Genomic DNA, 22,263 nt, shown 5'->3' with positions numbered 1-22,263 from the left:
GTCAGGAGGTGTGGCAATCTATCTTCCTAAAGGTACAATCAGTGGTGGGTTGCAGGCGGTACGCCCTGGTACGGGCGTACCAGAGCCAGCCCGAAGCACCGGATACCGGATACCATTCCATTCCGTTCCTCCAGAGGGCCCACCTGCTCGCCCGAGCTCCTTACCAGAGTTAAAAGGCTTCTGTGCTACTGCAAAGGTGCATGGCACATACAGCGCCTGCGCGACACTCCACGGAGCAGCTGGAGCGTCACAGAGGCACTTGAACGCATGCGCACGCTGCACACGTCCATGAGGACGCCACCGGCCCTGTTCCAACCATACTGGTTTGAATGGGATTTGCAACCCACTACTGGGTACAATGCATCTGAGGACAAATTTCATAGACCCATAAATTTCCAAAGGTCTCTGCAGATGATAAGAGCGTCCTTTGGAAGAAAGGGTATATCAGAGAGAAAGGAAAAGAGAGGATTGGCATAAGGCCATGATGGCAAACCTATGGCATGTGTACCAGAGGTGGCACGCAGAGCCCTCTCAGCTGGCACATGTGCTGTCGCCCCAGGTCAGATCTCCCTGCAAGAGATGAAACAGAAGCCCACGAAAGAAAAAGATCTTACCTCTTGCCATGCTGCTAGTATTGGGATGCCCCCTGCCAGCCAGGGGGTTTTCAGGCCTCTGCTGCTCCTGCATGCATGTTTGCGCATGTGCATGTTTAGACATGTGCATGTTTGCATGTGCACACCTTTCAGTCTGGGCATGCGCACACACAGTTTGAACACTCGGTGGATAAAAGGTTTGCCATCCCTGGCATAGAGGATCAAGAGAAGGGTGTGTTTGTTTGTGGGACTTACTGCATTTTTCTTTCATTTAGAATCCTAGAGAATCTTAGACTATATTAGCAATAGCAATAGCAGTTAGACTTATATACCGCTTCATAGGGCTTTCAGCCCTCTCTAAGCGGTTTACAGAGTCAGCATATTGCCCCCAACAACAATCCGGGTCCTCATTTTACCCACCTCAGAAGGATGGAAGGCTGAGTCAACCTTGAGCTGGTAAGATTTGAACAGCCGAACTGCAGAACTGCAGTCAGCTGAAGTAGCCTGCAGTGCTGCATTTAACCACTGCGCCACCTCGGCTCTTCATATTGCTATTCATAGCGCTGGAATAGTAATAGCAAGAGCACTTAGACTTATACACCACTTTATAGTGGTTTACAGCCCTCTCTAAGCGGTTTTCAGAATCAGCATCTTCCCCCAATAATCCGGGTTGTCATTTTGGAAAGGAGAGGAAGAGAGGAGATAGGAGAGAGGGAAGTAGAGGTAAGGAAATGGGTAGGAGAGAGAGAAGGAGCAGAAAGAGGAGAAGGAGAGAGGAGGGGAAGTAGGAAAGAGAAAGGAGAGGAGGAATGGTAGAGGGAAGGAAGGAGTTAGGGAGGAGGAGAGAAGGAGAGGAGGTAGCGCTGCAGGGGAATAAGGTGTAATGTGGTGTATGGAAAGCAGAAGAGCAAATGAGCCTTGTGGGTAGATGGTGAGAGGAATGGATATAATATTGAATAATGCATAACAGTGTTTGTTAAGATGTAATGGTATACTTGTGGATATGCATATGAAAATGAAAATAAACTCCCCCCCCCAAATATCTGGGTCCTCATTTTACCGACCTCTAGTCCCCATTTAAAACACAACCCTTGACCAAATAGGAATTTCTCTCTCCCCAGTTGGTTCCCGGTAAAAAGCAAAGTTCTCCAACTTTGGCAACTTTTAAGACTTGGGGACCTCAACTCCCAGAATTCCCCAGCCAGCCGGGCTGCGTTGGAATTTCTAAGAGTTGGCGTCTACAAGTCTTAAAGTTGCCAAGGTTGGACCCTGGTGTGTCCGAGAGCCAAGGCAGGAAGGCTAAACCGAGAGTGCGAACACATGTGCGCCCAGAGGATGTGCAAACTCCAGCGCTCTTTCCTTCATCCATCAGCCCCTTGGCAGAAAATACTTGTGCAGTGATGTCTCTCCGTATGCGCGCATGTTTATGTTCCAGGCAGGGAGGCGAAGGAGAGAACTGGACCTTCCCAGGGCCGTTTTTGATTAGGAGTTAATCTGATGTGAGCTCATTCCTCCTCGCGAGGAGTCCGCCTGAGCCTAGCCCCTCTCTTCCCCACCCGGAGAAGGAACGCCGCGTTGTAACACAGATGATCTCCTCCGAGGTTTCTCTCGCCTGTTTTTCGTTGGACGTCTGCGCCTTTCAGGCTCTCCCCCACACACCCCGCACCCGTTGCAACGGAGAGGAAGAAGAGTGGGGGAACCTTAACTCTTTCCCATCCCTTCTTGGCCACCCCCAAGCCAGCTTTTGGCACAATCACCAGCATTGTTTGGGAAAGAAGGGAAGGAAGTAGAGAGAGAGGGGGGCGTCCAGGGAATCGCAGCTGGGATCAACGGGACAGCTGCTCCGCTTGGAGTCACCGGGGGACACCCCCTCCCCCCCAGCTATGCCTTGCGCGCTCGCTCTCGCCTCTTCCGACAGCCGCCCAGAACAGGCGCTGGCTCGCCATCCTCCGCTCACCTGCAGCTGGTCCAGCGCGGCCCCGGATTCGAGGGGGCGTGGATAGCAGCTGGCCAAGCCTCTAGCCCGTCCCACCCCCCACCTCCCGCCTGGAGCGAAGCGCTCTTAAAAGGCAGGAGCGCGACGGGGCGCTAGGGTTTCTCTTTGGCTCGGGCGGTGCGTCTTGCGAGGCGGAGAGCATCCGGACCGGCTCGGAGAGAGAGAGTGTGTGTGAGTCGTGTGCGGGGATGGCAGCGCTTAACGGAGCCCTGGAGAACGGGCAGACGGAGAAGAAGGCTGCTGGGCCCCTCCCTCACCCGATCAGGAACTTGGAGGTCCAGTTTACCAAGGTAGGGTTGGATGCGCGGCTCGTTAGGTTCACACAACTCGCTCCACCCTGAGCGCTCCCATCTGAGTTAACCGGCTTGAAGGGTGGGGGGAGCCTGGAATCGATTCTTGGGGCTCGTGGGCTGACCCACCCGCCCACGAAGGCTTCCACAAGTGGGGCGAATGCAGAGAATGGGTTAATTCAAAAATCAGGTGTGACTGCGCACGTGTGGGCTGAGATTTTTTTTTCCTTTTAGGGTTGTGTTGCTTAACTATCTTTTAAGTAAGACCTTTTTTTTTAATGGAGAGTTTTGAAGTTTCAGGAGGTCGTTCGTTCGTCTCTTTTTTTCAATGAACGCTTTCTAAGCTTTTGGAAAGCCAGTTTGGTTAAGGCGCCACGCTAAACACCAGGAGACCGTGAGTTCCAGTCCTGCCCATAAGCAAGAAAGCCAACTGGGTGACTTTGGGCTCGTCCAGTGGTTCCCAAACTTTTTTTGGCCATCCCCCCCCCAAACATCTCTAAAATCCTGATGCCCCACCTCCACCCCTGTGACATGTGAGTCTTACTTTACTCAAAAAGTCAACTCTATTCACAGGGAGGAAACCTAAAAGACCATTAACTTGGTTTAAACAAGGTTCAAATTGCAACCCCCCCCCCAAAAAGAGTGACTATTGGGCTAGTCACTCTTTCTCAGCCCAACCCCACCTCACCGGGTTGTTGTTATAGAGAAAATAAGAGGAGGAAGGAGTATTAGGTATGTAATAATCCCCCAGTTCTTTACAAAGTAATAAAGGGTTAGGGTTTTTAAAAAAATCTAATAAATGTTTCTAAAGGGAAAGTGGGAGAGGGAATGGATTTATTTGTTCCAGCTGCCTTTTGGGCAGGAGAAGGGACAGCAAATATCCCAAAGGCATCACAACTAGCTAAGCCCTGCCTGATTTTTATTCAAGGCAAAGAAACTCACTGGTTAATAGAGAATGTCAGAAGTCATTGCAGTGGGGGGGGAGGATTTCCTCTCATTTATTCCACTGAGGATGCAAAAGCGGTGGGGTGTGGGGAGGATGTAGAGATTCCCAAACATATTATATAAAAAGGCTCATGTAGGGCTTTTAAAGATTTAATTTCATACCCATAAGAAATAAGTCACTTCCGGACAAGAAACACGATGCAGGCTAAACATTTTACTATTCAATTACTTTTTATATAATATGTTTGGGAGCCTCTGGGTTTTTTTTTTTGTGTGTGTGTGTGTCATCCCCCCCCCCTCCCCTGCTGCATCCTCAGTAGAGTTAAAGGAAGGGAAACCCCAGCATTTTCTACCAAATAAAGAAATAGAGTTGCAATATCATAGAAGCTTTGGTTTTAAAGAGGAGTTAATTCTTAACTTTTGGGGGCTTTGGGGCACTGGCAAAAGAGGCTTTCTGGATTGTTTTTGCAGCCCTGAAGCTACCAAGGAAAGCAAAAATTTAAAAGCATCCTCTTTGGGGTTAGGATTTCCCAGGGGGATGTTTCTTAAACACCTGTCCACTGAGCTTCACAGCTTATGTTCTTCTCCAGGAAGATGAATGGCATTGAGGTTTTGCTGCTCTTTTATAATCCTCCTATAAGGTTTTTATTTCTTAAATTTATTTTCCACTTATGTCACTGTGGCACTACTCTTGGTGGCTTGCAGTAATTAAAAAAAGGAAGAAAAGTGAACAGGTGTGTAAACCAAAGTAGAATAACAGAACAAAAAGGCAAAGGAACACAATGAGAAATAAGGACATCAATATGTTAACCCAAAAAGATCGGAGGAGAGAAAAGAGAGAGTTAGAGGAAGGGAATAAACAGAGTCTAACCATCCATCCAGAAGCCACTTCCAGAGGTTGGAAGTGCTCCATTTAAACCCCAGGCCAATAAGCAGAGTGGCATCTTCAGGACCTTGTGAAAAGATGGTGGGAGCATGCTTTTTCTTTTGCACACTTTCAGAACGTGCCAAGTGCAGCATTTCTGGGATCCAGGTAGCTTTCGCATGTTAAGAGGCTGTGAAGGTGATGAGCTTTTTGGTTGAGACTTCCAGTTATCTGTGATGTAGCAGAGCTGGGCATAAAACAACTTGTTTCACACACTTGCAAAGAACCACTCAAAACATATTTCAACTGGAGACAAAGTGGGGGAATTACAAATATTCCTAGTCAGTCTCTAGTCATCTCTGCATGTGAGAAAAAGTGAAAAAAGATCTCAAAACGCATAGCACTGTTGGTGAGAAATGAGAACTCATGGTAGAACATTGTTGTTGCGAAGTCGTGTCCAACCCATCGTGACCTCATGGACAATGTTCCTCCAGGCCTTCCTGTCCTCTACCATCCTCTGGAGTCCATTTAAGCTCACGCCGACTGCTTTGGTGACTCCATCCAGCCACCTCCTTCCCTATCGTCCCCTTCTTCTTTTGCCCTCCATCGTTCCCAGCATTAGGCTCTTCTCCAGGGAGTCCTTCCTTCTCATTAGGTGGCCAAAGTACATACGGATTGGAGAACTTGCAGATTGCAATTATTCTGAATAGCTGGTTTGAAGATTGCATCCTGAAGACCATTATGTTAGGAAAAAAATAGCTGATTCTTATACAAACCCAGAGTAATATATATGTCCCAGGATAATGTTGCAGGATCCAATCTGATTCAGTCACTATGACCAGAGATTTAATTTTCTGAGCTTTCAAACTTCTGCTGGAGCCCATCCCCAGGGAACTTACCTCTCACCCAATATTCCTTCTCCATATTTTGAGAATGACTGGATTGCACTGTTTTTATCATCTGTACAGTATTGTCTGGGGCTTTAAAAAAAGTTTTAAGACAACCAGCCTGTTATGGATGCTTATAGTTCCTGAGATATGCCGCCATCTTGGCTGTTTTAACAAAACAACGCATTGGGTCGAGGAGTTTAGATTTGCTTTCTCTCCCACTATTTCTCTCCCTAAAATGTGGGCTATTTTAAAAGGGGGATTTAGTGGGAATGGCGCCATTTCCTTTGGCCGGTTTTAATCTTTCTAATTTCATATTTTTTTTCCCTTCGCGGGGGTGGAGAAGGTAGGAAGCCAGGGATGTGTTTGAAATCCAACTCTAATATTTAAAAGATGGAGTGCGTTCTTCGAGAAATGATCTGAAATAAGAAAATAGAAACCTGAAAATGAAGCTAGACTAATCATGAATGGATTCATCATATTTATACGACCGCTCCTCTCATTAAATGTTATGTTAATATTCACTACCCAAAATTACAACTGGGAGACGGTGGTTGCAAAATCAGTGGATAAGCAGAGAAACTAGCAAAATAAAAGTATGCCAGAAAGAAATTAAGAGTTCAGTTAGTGGCTCAATCGGGATATAACATATAATAAAAAAAATCATATTTGCATAATGAATTTTCTTTCTGTTTAGTGTGGCAGATTCTTAGCCTCTTCCTTTCTTTTTAAAATGTGCTTAAGGCTTTTTAGGTTTGGCTGTGAAATCTAATTGATTGATTGATTTGTACTGTTTTAAGCCACCTGACTACCAATTTTTCTGGGCAGCTTACAAATAATTTTTTTAAAAAAGACGAATATGATACAATGCAAACGCTATAAACCCAAACCTCAGTTATCAAATGTGTTGAATGCATGTTTGCATCTATATGGAAATGATAAAAAAATATATATCAAAAGGTAGAATTCTTAAACGTTTGTATGCATCTTTTAAACTAAGATTTCCTTTAATTATTATGTCAAGAAAGCTGCGATACAAAAAAATATTCTTTGGTTTTAGGTCTCCCTAGCATCTGTTCTTAACTACAAAGATGCCAATATAAAAAATAAGTGTTGTGAAGTCTATATCCTTTTGTTATTTGCAGCGTGGTGGTTTTTATTTTGTCACTTCACTGCTTTAGACCCCACGGATGTACATTTATAATTATATAGAAATGTAGAATATGGAGTTTTGTAACAAAACCCGTCATCCATAATTTTTTGGTTTTCATCAGCAGAGTAATGATAAACTTCTCATCCACTGGATGCATTTCTCTCTTGCAGGCTTGGGAAGAAATGGCGAAGTTAAGAAATGTTAATAACATTCACTCAAATTTTAGTTCAACATTGTTAGTTGCAGAGATTCTTAGCATGAGAGTGAGAAGCGGATTTTTCTCAGACTAAAATTTCCCTGCCCCATTCCAAAATAGAAGGAAAAAGTCATTTTAAGATTAACTTTTATCAGATTTGGCTAGCTCCAGGGCTGTAGTTATGAGATTTCCAGTTCCTGAATTGTTTTTGCTAAGATGGCTCGATTAAGGATGCTTAGCGTAATAACGTTAACATTTCACTGGAGCTTCACTGATTCTCACTTTGGCATCTGTAAAAACTCATTTGTTACTTGACTTTTACTAGACTTTTACTAGAATCTTTAAAAGGCTATTTATTTTGAAGTCGTTTGAATTGTTTTACATTTTACAAATTGTAAGCCATCCAGAATCACTTGGCTGAGATGGGTGGCTACAGAAATTGAATGAATGAATAAATAAAATACAGTAGGAATTGAAAATAAGGCACATAGAGCATCTCCCCTTACACACACACACACACACACACACACACACACACACACACACACACACACACACACTGTACATGCATGCACCCAAACACATAGACATGCTCGCTGTTTGTTAATCTAGTAACAACAAGGAAAGAAACGTATCTGATCCAAAGAGAGAATGTGGATTTAAATCCCTGCACAGCAGCACTGGGGATCCATCAGAAACAGATTATTAATCCATCATCCCTATTTTACACAATTAACATAACAAACCCTTCTGTATTATCACTCTCTTGAATTTTAGTATTTAATGACTATGGCCCTCACAGTTTAATGATTGGTATTATATTATAGTTGGGCCATGCTGTATTTTGTTCTGGTGCAACTGACAGATTAGATGCCAAATTGTGATTTTAAAAGAGTTTTTATTTGTTATTTTACTCTATAATTTTTTAACTGGATATTCCTTAAGTGTTTTTAACTTGTTCTGGTCTTTGACTGTAGTAAATATTGACTTGACTTGACTACCCCTGCCAGTAAATGAACTTAGTTAGAATGAATTCGTTAGAACAATTTTTAATTGGAACTATAAAAATAGGAAGAAAGGGTATTATGCATGTTCATGACCTTGAGTTACTTGTCGAAAAACAAAAGCTGAGATAGGACTCAAATAAACCTTAACTCATGACAAAAGAGAAACTGGTTTATGAATGGGAAATACTATGGAGTAGGAAACCAATGTTTTGTGATATTATTTCCTTCTTAATCATCACGGAGAAAATTTCTTATGAGTTGTTAGGAGTGAAAATGAGCTTGATGGCACATAATCAATTAAAAATCTTTTGGAGCAGTCTGGAGATGCTGTAGCTCGGTTGGTTATAAGTCAGGATCTGTTTTACATTTACATACATTTAAATGGATGTGAGGTCAAAAGCAAATATTTAAGCAAATCTTTTGAATTTTCTTTAATGACAAGTCTCTAAGATATGGACACAATCCATTGTGGATATCATCCCTTCAAATGTAATTGTTTTTGTATTTAAACATTGCCATTCTGCCTATAAAACTCTAAGCAAATTCTAGCAATGGCTAAGCAACGGTGGCTCAGTGACTAAGATGCTGAGCTTGTCGATCAGAAAGATTGGCAGTTCAGCGGTTCAAATCAGTGAGCTCCCATTACTTGTCCCAACTTCTGCCAACCTAGCAGTTCGAAAGCACGTAAAAAATAGGGACCACCTTTGGTGGGAAAGTGTCCCATGCGCCTTCGGAGTTTAGTCATGCCGGCCCCACGACCACGGAGACATCTTCGGGCAGCACTGGCTCTTCGACTTTGAAACAAGGATGAGCATCGCCCCCAAGAGTCGGGAATGACTAGCACATATGTGTGAGGGGAAACCTTTACCTTCACTTTTTAAGGACATTCTCTGGTTTAAATGTTTGAAAAATGTCCAGATCGTCTTTAAAAGGAAAAAAAAAGTTGCTAATTGGTGATCTTCTTAATATAAGCTTTCTAATTTTCCTTTCTTTTCTATAGGTAATACTTTCCGTGCGCTTAAACTGTTTTAATCATTACTGATAGTTGTCTGGACTCTAATAGGGGCAAGCTCTTCTAGAAAAGTAGGCAGATTTTTATAAGAAGCACTCTTTTTCTTGTCCCTATTTTCTTTCTTTTTTTTATTAAAGAGTTTTAATAAATTTTACAATTGTATACCTTTCCCCTTCCCTCCTCCACCCCAATCCCACATCCCCTCCCCCCTCCACCTCCACCTCCCAGATCAAAATACAGGGTATAAAAATTTAACAATCATACACTAAAATAAACTAACTAACTTTAGCATTGTACCTTCACTTACACTTTAACTCCCCTTTTGTAAAGCTAACTCTAGATAAATTGTAACATTCCTTGTTCATTCATTCATTCATAAGCTAACTGAAATTTCTTAGTCTCATATTTATTTTGAATATAATCAGTCCATCTTCTCCATTCCAACTTGTATTTCTCATCTGAATGGTCCTTCAAGTATGCTGATATTTTAGCCATCTCTGCTAAGTTTGTTACTTTTAATGTCCATTCTTGAATAGTAGGCAATTCTTCCTTCTTCCAGTACTGTGCCACCAACAATCTTGCTGCCGTTGTTAAGTTCAGAATCAAATTAGTCTCTATAACTGTACAATCTGTAATTATACCTAACAAGAATAACTGAGGAGTAAACTTTATTCTCTTTTTAAGAATATTTTGAATAATCCACCATATTTTTATCCAAAATGCTTTGACATTTTTTAAAATGTCCCTATTTTCTAATGTAATGAGGAATCATGCTTTCAAAGGGCCTTACATACTTTGCTAAAATGAAAGAAAGTTCTTTGAACTTGATGCCACTAAAGGCTCACACAAATCCATATATAATCCATTTGCATAAATTCCTGATTGACATCACCATATCATTTATTTTCAAACTGGTCAGAATAAGTAATTTTTTTCTTTCTTTTACCATCTGCAGTTTCTGCAGGTATGCTGCTGAATTTTGAAATGACCTAGTGGATTTCTTTTCTTTGGGATGACAGTCTGTTTAATACAACCTGAATATGCTATCTTAAATAGAAGCTTCATTCCTTTGAGTTGCATTTTAATCCAAATAACATTTCACAAATGGGGTTTTCCTCTGTGACCGGAATATCCTTAATTGAAAATATCAGTTATCATTGTGTTTTGTATATTTTATAATGTACAGTTTGCTTACGTTTGACTCATTTCAGAGTTCAGAAAGTTTGTCAAATGTATATTGTTCCACAGTCTAAACTCTTTCTCCGGGTCTTACAACAAAGAGTAAAATTCGAGCACGTAATATCACCAAGTACCTAAAGTGCCCCAATGACAACAGTTGTGAGTCATCACTACAAAACATCCTTCAGCATAGTTCTTCAACTTTTTCTGTAAGGTTGATATTGTCAGAACTAGCTGAATTCCCAATAGGAAATAGGAAACCAGTTCAAAGATCTAGTTCTACTATAGAAAAGGAAAACTTTTGAATTGTAGCGCTCCAGATTTACAAAAAATGGAATAGCGTAAGTCTTCTTTTTGTGTGTTTAAATCGGTCAAACCAACTCCCATAGATAAATAACGCAGTGCAAGTAACCAAGAGATCAAAACAGACACTATAATTAAAACGAACACTTATAATTTCTAAAACATCTATCTTTATTGCAAACATTTTTATGATTGCTTAATTTGAAATACTACTAACTGAATTAAAACTGAAAGGGACGTGTGCTTCAGCCTGAAATATTAAATGCAAGCTTCAGAAATTAATTATACCTTCCTACAGTCTGTTGAGGTACGTGGTGGCTCAGTGGCTAAAACACTGAGCTTCTCGATCAGAAAGGTCAGCTGTTCGGTGGTTTGAATCCCTAGTGCTGCATAATGGAGTGAGCTCCAATTACTTGTCCCAGTTTCTGCCAACCTAGCAGTTCAAAAGCATGTAAAATGCAAATAGAAAAATAGGGACCACTTTTGGTGGGAAGGTAACAGCATTCTGTGCACCTTCAGCGTTTAGTTCTGCCGGCCACATGACCACGGAGACATCTTCGGACAGCGCTGGTTCTTCACCTTTGAAATGGAGATGGGCACCGCCCCCTAGAGTCAGGAACGACTAGCACGTATGTGTGAGGGGAAACTTTACTTTTACCTTATGGTCTGTTGGGAGAACTGACAATTTAATTTGGGTAGCTAATCTTTAGAGTTTTCTGACCTCTACCAGATTTTCATATTAATTTCTTTTTATATTTTCCATTTCGGAGAGATCTCTAATCCCTACAACCTTTCTTTGGCTTCCGATAATAACACAGTTATGAATTGGGAATGGGGGATTTTAAAACTATGAGCTTTGCAAAACAGTTGGACACCCCCCCAACGCAGAACCTTCAGAACATTTTTCAGGGGGGGAAAAAACCACCCTCTAATTATTACCCACCTTTTAGTCAATAGAATCGGGTAGAATTCCATGTGGTGTGCAACTGTTATTTTGGCTCTGACATTGGATTTATGTCCAACTTTGTAGAATAGAATAGAATTCTTTATTGGCCAAGTGTGATTGGACACACAAGGAATTTGTCTTTGGTGCATATGCTCTCAGTATACATAAAGAAAAATAAAATAGAATACATTCATCAAGAATCATAAGATAGAACACAGTGATAGTCATAGGTTACTAATAAGCGATCAAATTATACTAGGAAACAAACAATATAAATTGTAAAGATATAAGCAACATGGTTATAGTCATGTGGTAAGAGAAAGGTACTACGAAGGAAGAGAAGATAAGGTAATATGGTCTTAGTAAATTATTTGACAGTGTTATGGGAATTAGTTGTTTAGCAGAATGATGGCATTCGGGGGAAAAAACTGTCTTTGTGTCTAGTTGTTCTGGTGTGCAGAGCCCAATTGCGTCGTTTTGAGGGTAGAAGTTGAAACGATTTATGTCCAGGATGTGAGGGGTCTGTAGCTATTTTCACAGCCCTCTTTTTGACTCGTGCAGTGTACAGGTCTTCGATAGAAGGCAGGATGGTAGCCATTGTTTTTTTCTGCAGTTTAATTAATGTCCAGTTTCTGAAAGTGCCTAAGAACCAAAGAGCGAGAGAAGACACATCCCTTCCATAACTTCTGATCTGCTCAATACAATGAATCGGAAAGGATCGTGCAAACTCAACCAGGGTTATCTGAAAAAGATTTAAGGTTGGGCTTCTAAACAAAGGAAAGTTAGGATGGGCACCAGCTGTGTGGGAGAAATGGCAGAATGAAAAATGCCAAACGGTGCGGAGAACTGCAGTTCTGATCAACGAAGTGCTACAACCACTTTAGACGGCATATATCTACCACCGTTGCAGTATCCTGGGGGGGGGGGTGGGTCATGTGATTTTGATCTCATGACTGTGGGGATGCTGCAATGGTTATAAGTGCGAGGACTGGTCACAAGGCATATTTTTCAATGCCGTTGTTTCTTTGAATAGAGGTGGAACCTCGACTTACAACATTTAGTGACTGTTTGAAGTTACAACATCACTGAAAAAAGTGACTTATGACCATTTTTCATACTTATGACTGTGGCAGCATCCCCATGGTCATGTGATGCTTGGCAACTGGTTCATATTTATGACGGTTGCAGTGTCTTCAGATCATGGGCTCACCTTTTGGGACCTTCCAATGAGTAAAGTCAATGGGAAAGGCAGATTGCCTTAACAACTGTGTTACTAACTTAAGCACTGCAGCAATTCACTTAATGACAATGTCAAGGAAGGTCATAAAATGGGGCGAAATTCACTTAACTGCTTCACTTAGCAACAGGAAATTTTGGGCTCGGTGGTGGTTGTAAGTCGAGGATCACCTATAGCGGCTAAACAAATGGATATAAATAGTTCTCCTGCATGAGCAAGGGGGCTGGACTAGAAGACCTCCAAGGTCCCTTCCAGCTCATTCATTCTATTCTATTCTAAATTGCTGCAAGTGAGACTACCTATATTCTACAACCTGTAATTTTCCAGACATGTTTTATCTAAAGGTAAAGGTTCCTCTCGCATATTTGTGCTAGTTGTTCCTGACTCTAGGGGGCGGTGCTCATCTCCGTTTCAAAGCCAAGCGCTGTCCAAAGATGGTCATGTGGTCAGCATGACTAAATGCTGAAGGTGCCTGGAAAGCTGTTACCTTTCCAACAAAGGTTCTCCCTATTTTTTCTGCTTGCATTTTTACATGCTTTCGAACTGCTAGGTTGGCAGAAGCTGGGACAAGTAACTCTGTTATGCGGCACTAGGGACTCGAACCACCAAACTGCCAACCTTTCTGATCAACAAGCTCAGCGTTTTAGCCACTGAGCCACCACGACATGTTTATGTAGGTTTCCTTTAAATTATAAGACCACCCTTTAAAACAAATGCTTCCCTACTCTCCCCATGATGATTTAGAGGCCCTTTAACTTTCCAAACACATCAGCCATTTCAGCTACAGAACATACAAATCAAATGCCATAATAATAGTAATTACATCTACTTCTAGGCCACAAAAACAAGTTAAAACCAATTAGCAGGCTCAATTGCAAACTAAGAAAAATAACATCCCAAATCCTGGGAACATCTCTTGTTTTTACCTGCAACAAAAGATTATCGAGTGGATCCCGGATCGGCCTCTGAAGTTAGACATCATGACTGAAAAAGTTTTTCCCTAGGGAATTTTTTGTCCAATCCACCTCACAGAGTTGTTGTTGTGGAGAAACTATTAGGAAAAAGGTGTTTTGGATAGATTCGCCACCTTGAGTTATTTGTAAAAATAATAATTTGTAAAAAAAGGCAGGGTACAAATAAATTAACTCAGGACTCAGACTTAACACAAATTAAAAACTACAGACCTAAATGCTGACTATAAAATATTCACTTCAATAGGAGCAGAAAGACACGAGGGTTTTTTGAAGGAGTTCATACACCCTGATCAAAATGGCTTTCTACCCAAAAGGCAGATAAGAAATAATATGAGAACAATATTAGATACATTGGAATATTATGAAACTCATAGTGAAAAGCAATTGGCACTGTTGTTTTTAAACGTCCAAAAGGCGTTTGATAATGTGAACTGGCAATTCATGTTACCACAATTAAGGCATATGGATTTTAGAGATAAATTTATAAATACATTCAAGGCAATCTACACAAAGCAGAAAGCCAAAGTGATTGTGAATGGTAAGGTGACTGAAACTTTTTCAATTCAAAAGGGTTCAAGGCAAGGCTGCCCATTATCTCCATTGTTATTTATCTTAACAAATAAATAAACACAGCCCTGGTCACCCCTTGGTTTTCCTCTTGGAAGGGTTATAAAATATTAATATTAATTATAATTGATAATATTAAGCAAAAGCTGGACACAAATTTAATCAAAAGCAAATTTTACTTATCGTTACCTACTTATCCATTTTACTTCAAAACCGAACTTGCCTAAGTTTAACCAAGATTGCAAAATGTAGATGTAACAGACATATCATTATAATCCCAGTAGAATCTTGATGAAAGTTAGCATCTAATTCCAATTAATATTGGAGAAGTAGAAACGCTGGAAAAGCCAAACAGAGCTTTTTTGGCATGCTAATTAATGCAAAAGGAACAGGAAAAGAGAGCGAATCCATGATTCTTTCGCAGTGGTCTAAAAGAATTGAGATCCATCAGAATAACAGAGTTGGAAGGGACCTTGGAGGTCTTCTAGTCCAACCCCCTTTTCAAGCAGGAAGCTCTATACCATTTCAGACAAATGGCTGTCCAATCTCTTCTTTAAAACCTCCAGTGTTGGAGCACCCATAACTTCTAGAACCACATTAGGAAATTTCTCTTTAATTTTAGTTTGGTTCTCTCCTTGATTAGTTTTCATCCTTTGCTTCTTATTCTGCAATAACACCTCATCTAGTGAAGAGAAGGACCAGGGGAGACACGATAGCAGTGTTCCAATATTTGAGAGACTGCCACAGAGGAGAGTTTGTCAAGCTATTTTCCAAGGCACCTGAAGGCCAGACAAGGAATAATGAATGGAAACTGAACAAGGAGAGATTGAACCTAGAAATAAGGAGGAACTTTATGACAGTGAGAACACTCAATCAATGGAACAGAAGTTCCCTTTGGAAGTTGTGGAAGCTTCCTCCCATTCTTGGCGGCAGGGATTGGAATGGGTGGAAAATGGGGCACACAGAGGCTAAAAACGGGGCACGTGGAGGCAGCAATAAGCAATGGCAATCCCTGCAGCCTGAAACAACTGATGGTCACGAGGCCGATCCAACCAACAATCAGCTGCTTTTGCTAATCAAGCTGTGCTGAAGCTGAAATTGAAACACGATGTTTGCTTTAAGGAATCAAATGGCTGGGAGACAGAGGCCAAAGGGTGGGGGCTGGCGGGTGGGTGGGACTACATTCAGTGTATAAGACGCACCCAAACTTTCACCCTCTTTTAGGGGAGAAAAGTGTGTCTTATACTCCGAAAAATACGGTAGTTCTTTGGTTTTTAGGTAGATGGAAAAATGGTATTCTTTCTTCCTTTTTAGGCCCCTTCCTTGCTCTGTTTAATGTCCCCATTGTCTTCTTTAGTTTCTTTTTTCTATTTGCCCATTTATTGTAAAGAGCTATAACTAATGGAAGGGTTAGAAAAAAGATAAAGGAATCCCTGTGGATTTTACTCTGCTAGTCGTTGCCGTTTATCGGAGGCAGTGGTCATCTCTGTTTCAAGGCCATTGTGCCAGTACTGTCAGAAGACATTTCCATTGTCATGAGGCCAGCATGATGTCATGGAGCACTGTTGCCTTCCCATCAAAGTGGTACCTATTTTTCTACTCGCATTTTCATGCTTTCAAACTGCTAAGGCAAGTGATGGGAGTTCGCTCATTGTGTGATGCTTGGGTCTCGAGTCTTGGCTGTTGGCTTTTAAGCCCAGTGTCTTAATTGCTGTACCAATGGAAGGGGGCAAATCCATATTACATTAACTGAGCAGTGATATACATCGCAGCGAAATAACAGAGTAAATCCCTTGGAATTTGATTCTCCTGCTTTCAGGAGAAGAGCCAAGGTGGCGCAGTGGTTAAATGCAGCACTGCAGGCTACTGCTAGATCAGCAGGTCAGCGGTTCAAATCTCACCGGCTCAGGGTTGACTCAGCCTTCCATCCTTCCGAGGTGGGTAAAATGAGGACCCAGATTGTTGGGGGCAATATGCTGACTCCCTGTAAACCGCTTAGAGAGGGCTGAAAGGCCTATGAAGCGGTATATAAGTCTACTGCTATTGCTATTGCATGGATATGGAATTGGCCTCCTGGACTTCAGTGTGATTTACTTTTCCTGTTGGAACTGCATCAATAAATATTGGCATGTTTGCCACATCCATTATTACTCTTTCCCACTGTAATATGCAGCTGATGGCTGGAAGTTTCACTATTTTAACCCACCTTGTTTCTGAACTCCTCCGTATTCTAGGGTGTCCATTGGGAAGTAAGTGCCGGAATCTCACCGTTACAGCAAACCTGTGTCTTATTTTGATGGGATGAATATAATACACTGCTCCTGAATGTGATAAATACTAGATGGATAGCAGTGCTCTGCTACCAAACTATGTGATTAGGCTTGATAAATTAACACTTACAGCTTGAAAATAAATGAGTAGTTATGATCAGCATCTCCTCTCCCCTTCTCTCCCTCAGGCTTGCCCCACAGAGACCTCTCCTATCGTATCACCTTCTCTCCCCCAGTCTAACGTCTTAGCATCAGAGCATTTGTCAGGTGGGGAGGGGGAGCAGAATGTCTAAACTCCCAGCCTGCAGGCCGGATGAGTCATATGCTGGCAACGCCCATGCCCAAGTGGCAGTTGGAACAGAGTTCTTTTCAAGTGGGGAGCGGGAGTAGAACATCTAACTCCTTAGCATCAAAACATGTTAATAATACTATAAGAAATGCTAATGATCCAATGGTTATTTAGAAAAATCCTTGCTTAGTGAGCACCTAGAAGCCAAGAGAAATATACGTGCCAAATTTCAAGTTTGTAGGTTTCACAGTTCTGGAGATTTCGTGATGATGCAAGAGCAGTAATTCTCTTTTATATATATAGATTCAGGCAACAAAGCAGACAACCCAAACCAGGGATACAGTAGTCTTATCAATGCTTCTTCTGATCCATTTGTTTTCTCTCTCTTTAGATATTTATTAACAATGAATGGCACGAATCGAAAAGTGGGAAAAAATTCCCTACGTTTAACCCCTCGACAGCTGAGAAGATCTGTGAAATTGAAGAAGGTGACAAGGTCTGTCTTTCCACATTCTTTAATTAAACTGTTTTTCATTTGTCTTAGTCAATGAGCAAAAATTTTAAAAGTTAGAGATGTTTGGTGGGGAAATACTGTATATACAGGGAAGTGACTGTCTATTAGTTACTCTAATCCAGTGATGGTTAACCTTTTCCAGACCGAGGGCCCAAAGCGTGCGCCCAAATCCCCAAAATGCAATCCGTGTACGGTCCCTGTGCCTGCACACACCCTGCATGCACCACACACATGGGCATCCCTGCACACCCCCATGGAAGCAGATGTGCTTCCAAATGAGAAGAATGTCAAATCAAGCCATAGCCAAAGAGCAAGTGCCAAGTGCTTGGATTCTGATCATGTGACCACAGGAATGCTGCAATGGTCATAAGTGCGAGGACCAAAGGTACAAAGTACAGGTATAATAATAATAATAACAAGCTATCCGCACAAAGGCCATTAAGGTCAAAATAAAAAAATCCTCTGATGATGCCAAATGCAGATTTTGCAAAGAAGCTGATGAAACTGTTGATCACATACTCAGCTGCTGTAAAAAAAATCGCTCAGACTGATTATAAATTGCGGCACAATTCAGTAGCACAAATGATCCATTGGAATTTGTGCAAAAATTATAATATTAAAACAGCAACAAACTGGTGGGAACGTAAGCCTGAAAAAGTCACCAAAAATCAGATGGTCAAGATCTTGTGGGATTTTCGCATACAAACGGACAAAATACTGGCGCATAATACACCAGACATCACACTGGTTGAGACATTTGCTGACCTACATCAAACCGATTACATTATGGCTTATTATCCAGCCACCTATATGTGTATTTTCCTTTCGGTACTGTCCACGGGGATTTCTGCAGGTTGGACTGCAAGGCGATCAAACCGGTCATTCCTAGAGGAGATCAACCCTGACTACTCTTTAGAAGGCCAGATCCTGAAGATGAAACTCAAATACTTTAGCCACCTAATGAGAAGGAAGGACTCACTGGAGAAGAGCCTATTGCTGGGAAGGATTGAGGACAAAAGAAGAAGGGGACGACAGAGAATGAGGTGGCTGGAGGGAGTCACCGAAGCAGTCGGCGTGAACGTAAATGGGCTTCAGGGGATGGTAGAGGACAGGAAGGCATGGAGGAACATTGTCCATGGGGTTGCAATCAGTCAGACATGACTTCGCGACTAACAACAATTTAGGTGTATTTTTTTTAAATGATACTTTTTATCTGCCTATTGTTTCTCTTCCCCCACCCATCTGTTGCAGCCCTCTCTTCCTTCATCTTCAGTCCCTTTAACTTTGTGCATTTCAATCCAGGGCTTGGCATGGAATTATGAAAAGCCATAATCCTGTAATTGAAGAGACGTGAGCTCATTTTAAAACTGCTGCAATTCTGAGGTGGCTTTGCCCTCTATGGGGTGATTATGTTAGCTGGCTCCATTGCTGCCCAAGCCGTCATTAGAGTAAAAACAGATGACCTCTCTTTGTCTCTGGCTGCAAATCCTGAGCCCCGAGGGTTGTGTGTGTGTGAGAGAGAGCTCTGTGTGTCTCCTGCTAGAATACCCAAACGTAATTGCTTTTCTCCCTCTCCGCCCAAATGGGTTGTAAAGTATTTTGACCGGTAAGATGAGTTCTTGGAGACTTATTTGCTCCTTCCTGCCAGCGGTGTCCCCATTAGAAGTCTTACAAGATCATTTTGGGATTTGTGTTCCGACCTAGGTTTCCCCAGCAGCACGAAGCCAAGTCCTCGCCTGACAAACCCCTTTTATTTAATTTATAGTGAATTCCCATCCAGCAAAGTCCTGGGCCACAGTCTTTCAAGATGGTTCACAAATGCCAACCTTTATCAGGTTTGGAGAGTGGCCAGGCCGATATCTTTCAGATGCTGCTATACTTGGCAAGAATGCAGGAATGAACTAATTGTCTCCTGCAAACTCCACTACCCTTTTGCTTCTCTTTTGTTTCCTCTGGGAGGGGCCATTCACTGTCCACCTGTGGCCTTAGTCTCAAGTCGACCCTTATTCCTTAGCTGTTTCCTTCTTCTGGCAGCTCTGCACATCTCACACTGGGAACCGGCTCCAGCTGTTCTGCCTCACTGATGTCTGACTCTGAAGGCAGCTGATAACTGTCAGATGGCCCTGGCCTCATTTCTGCTTCCGATGCAGAGCCCTCATCAGAGGCTTCCCCAGACTCCAGAACTGGCCCATGTTCCTCCCCAACCTCCTCACTGTCCGAATCTGCTGCCAACTCCACTAGCCGCTGGCGGGCCACAACAATTTGCAAAGTAGAGCCCACAGCAGATGCAATATAACACTACAATAGAGTTGGAAGGGACTTTGAAGGTCTTCTAGTAGTCCAACTCCCTGCTCAAACAGGAGACTCTATACCAGAGCCGTGGTGGCGCAGTGGTTAGAAGGCAGTACTGCAGGCTACTACTGCCGGCTGCCTGCAATTTGGCAGATCAAATCTCACCAGGCTCAAGGTTGACTCAGCCTTCCATCCTTCTGAGGTGGATAAAATGTGGACCCAGATTGTTGGGGGCAGTATGCTGACTCTGTAAACCACCTAGAGAGGGCTGTAAAAGCACTGTGAAGAGGTATATAAGTCTAAGTGCTATTGCTATTTCAGACAAATGGCTGTCCAATCTTTTCTTAAAAACCTCCAGTGATGGAGCACCCACAATCTCTCTGGAGGCAACTTCTGTTCCACTGAACAATCGTTCTGTTAGGAAATTGCTAGGTTGGTATTTCCCTTGATTGGTTTCTTTCTTGAACTCAATTCTAGGTTGGTTCTTTCTTCTTTCTTGAATTGAATTCTTGATTAGAATTCTTTCGCTTTTGCCAATCCATTGTGTCTGTAAATTTCACACATCTAGATGCACGGACATTCCTGTTGCACTTGTACCCAACCTTTCTCTTAGACTAAATCTGCCATCAAGCCCACTTGCCATATCTTGGATTGTGTGAATTCTAGTCTGGAACTGCATTGGGCTGGAGAAACCAGTTCCATGGAACGTGCTTGAATTAATGCAGCACAGTTTAGTTTAGTTTAGTTTACTTTTTTGTCATTGCACCTCGTACAACGAAATTAAATGCCATCTTCAGTGTATGTTATAACTATAAAAATAAAAACACAAACACCCATCCTTCACATTCTATGCGATTGAATTGAAAACTGCTGCTATTGCATTAATATTGCACTATACAGTAGAATTCAACATACTTACTGCCCTGGGATAGAAGCTGTTTTTCAGCCTATTTGTCCTTGTTTTTATTATCCTGTACCGTCTGCCAGATGGTAATAGTTAAAAAAAAAAGTGCCCAGGATGAGATGGATCTTTAAGAATGTTTGAACTTTCTTAAGGCAGTGGGAGCTATAAAGCTCTCCAAAGAGGGGAAAGGGTAACCCATGATCCCCTGGGCAATGATGTCGACCTTCTGGAGCGCTGTCCTCTCTGCCACTCTGCAGTTGGCGAACCATACACAGGTGCAGTAAGTTACAATACTCTCTATGGTGCAGCGATAGAAGGTCACCAGCAGTTTTCCATTCGGTTGTTGTTTCCTGACAAGTTTCAGGTAGTATAATCTCTGCTGAGTCCTTTTGACCAGGGCTGCAATGTGAGTGCCCAGGTCAGATTGTCTCTCTCTCTCTTTTTTTTTTAAAGAATCTGTAATGTGGCCATCCCAATCCAATATGATCCAAGCAGAGTCTTATATTTAGGGAAAAATAATCAATAGATCACAAATCTCCCCAGGTTCTTTTCTAGCAGAAACATTCATAGCTGGTATATTGAAAAAAGCACAATTATTTTATTATTTCAGCTTCCTTTCGCGAAAGTTGTAAATTGTCATTGGGGCCATGCAGGGCTCTTGTTTTAATAACAACAACAACAACAACAACAACAACAAGCTATCCGCACAAATGCCATTAAGGCCAAAATCGAAAAATCCTCTGATGATGCCAAATGCAGACTTTGCAAAGAAGCTGATGAAGCTGTTGATCACATACCCAGCTGCTGTAAAAAAAAAATCGCGCAGACTGATTATAAATTGCGGCACAATTCAGTAGCACAAATGACCCATTGGAATTTGTGCAAAAATTATAATATTAAAACAGCAACAAACTGGTGGGAACATGCCTGAAAAAGTCACCGAAAATCAGATGGTCAAGATCTTGTGGGATTTTCGCATACAAATGGACAAAATACTGGCGCATAATACACCAGACATCACACTGGTTGAGAAAAATAAGGTTACAATAATAGACATCGCAATACCAGGTGATAGCAGGGTCGACGAGAAGAAATATGAAAAAATCACGAAATACCGGGACTTAAAAATCAAAATTCAACGATTATGGCACAAACCAGCAGTGGTAATTCCAGTGGTAATCGGCACACTGGGTGCTATTCCAAAAGCACTGGAATTACATTTAAAACAGTTAAAAATTGAGAAAATCACCATCAGTCAAATGCAAAAAGCTGCGCTGCTTGGATCTGCATACGTATTACAAAAATACATTACGACGTCCTAGGCCCCTGGGTGGGGCCCGACTAGTAACCAATGCCAAATCCAGCGAAACAACTGGCCGCTGTGATACAATTCTGTTGTTGCGAATAATAATAATAATAATAAATGTTACCCAAGGTTTTAAAATAGATTCAAAGCTTGGCCAGCTTCACTTGCCATCAAAAGGAAATAGAGGATAAAGGTGAATTTCCTGCTCGAAGATCTCTCCCCTTGTCTCAGCCGTGGGGAGGAAAAATGTTACAAAACTGGTTTTATAACTTTAAAGTGTCCCTACCCATAAGAAGTGCAGTACCCTTAGATTGGAACACACAACTCTGGCAAAAAAATAAATAAAGATAACATCAGCAGGGAGGGTTGGGGTATGCGCCATGTGGCATCTGTCATTAAGGGAGAAGAATATTTATTTTTCTTTGTTTATTATAATTTCTCAAGCAAAAACAACAGGAATAATATAAAAATACAATGAAAGGGTCAATTGTTACGTTAATGTGCTTATGTACTCTATGGACCTCTTTAAGCATGAAGT

General features: G+C 41.8%; 1 protein-coding gene across 1 annotated transcript in view; it reads left to right on the top strand.

Annotated features, from left to right (window-relative positions):
• Nucleotides 1-2,690: 2,690 nt before the first annotated feature.
• The window catches only part of ALDH1A3 (aldehyde dehydrogenase 1 family member A3), a 60,042-nt gene continuing 40,469 nt past the window's right edge, over nucleotides 2,691-22,263 (top strand). The window contains exons 1-2 of the mRNA XM_032232419.1: nucleotides 2,691-2,879; nucleotides 17,101-17,205. Coding sequence (XP_032088310.1) covers nucleotides 2,778-2,879; nucleotides 17,101-17,205 — 207 coding nt within the window. The 5' untranslated portion in view covers nucleotides 2,691-2,777. The remainder of the gene's footprint in view (nucleotides 2,880-17,100; nucleotides 17,206-22,263) is intronic.

This window comes from Thamnophis elegans, chromosome 16 (genome assembly GCF_009769535.1).
Source record: "Thamnophis elegans isolate rThaEle1 chromosome 16, rThaEle1.pri, whole genome shotgun sequence".
In the NCBI taxonomy this organism is placed as follows: domain Eukaryota; kingdom Metazoa; phylum Chordata; class Lepidosauria; order Squamata; family Colubridae; genus Thamnophis; species Thamnophis elegans.
Note: the sequence above shows the minus strand (reverse complement) of the source record. Positions and strands in the feature narration are given on the sequence as shown.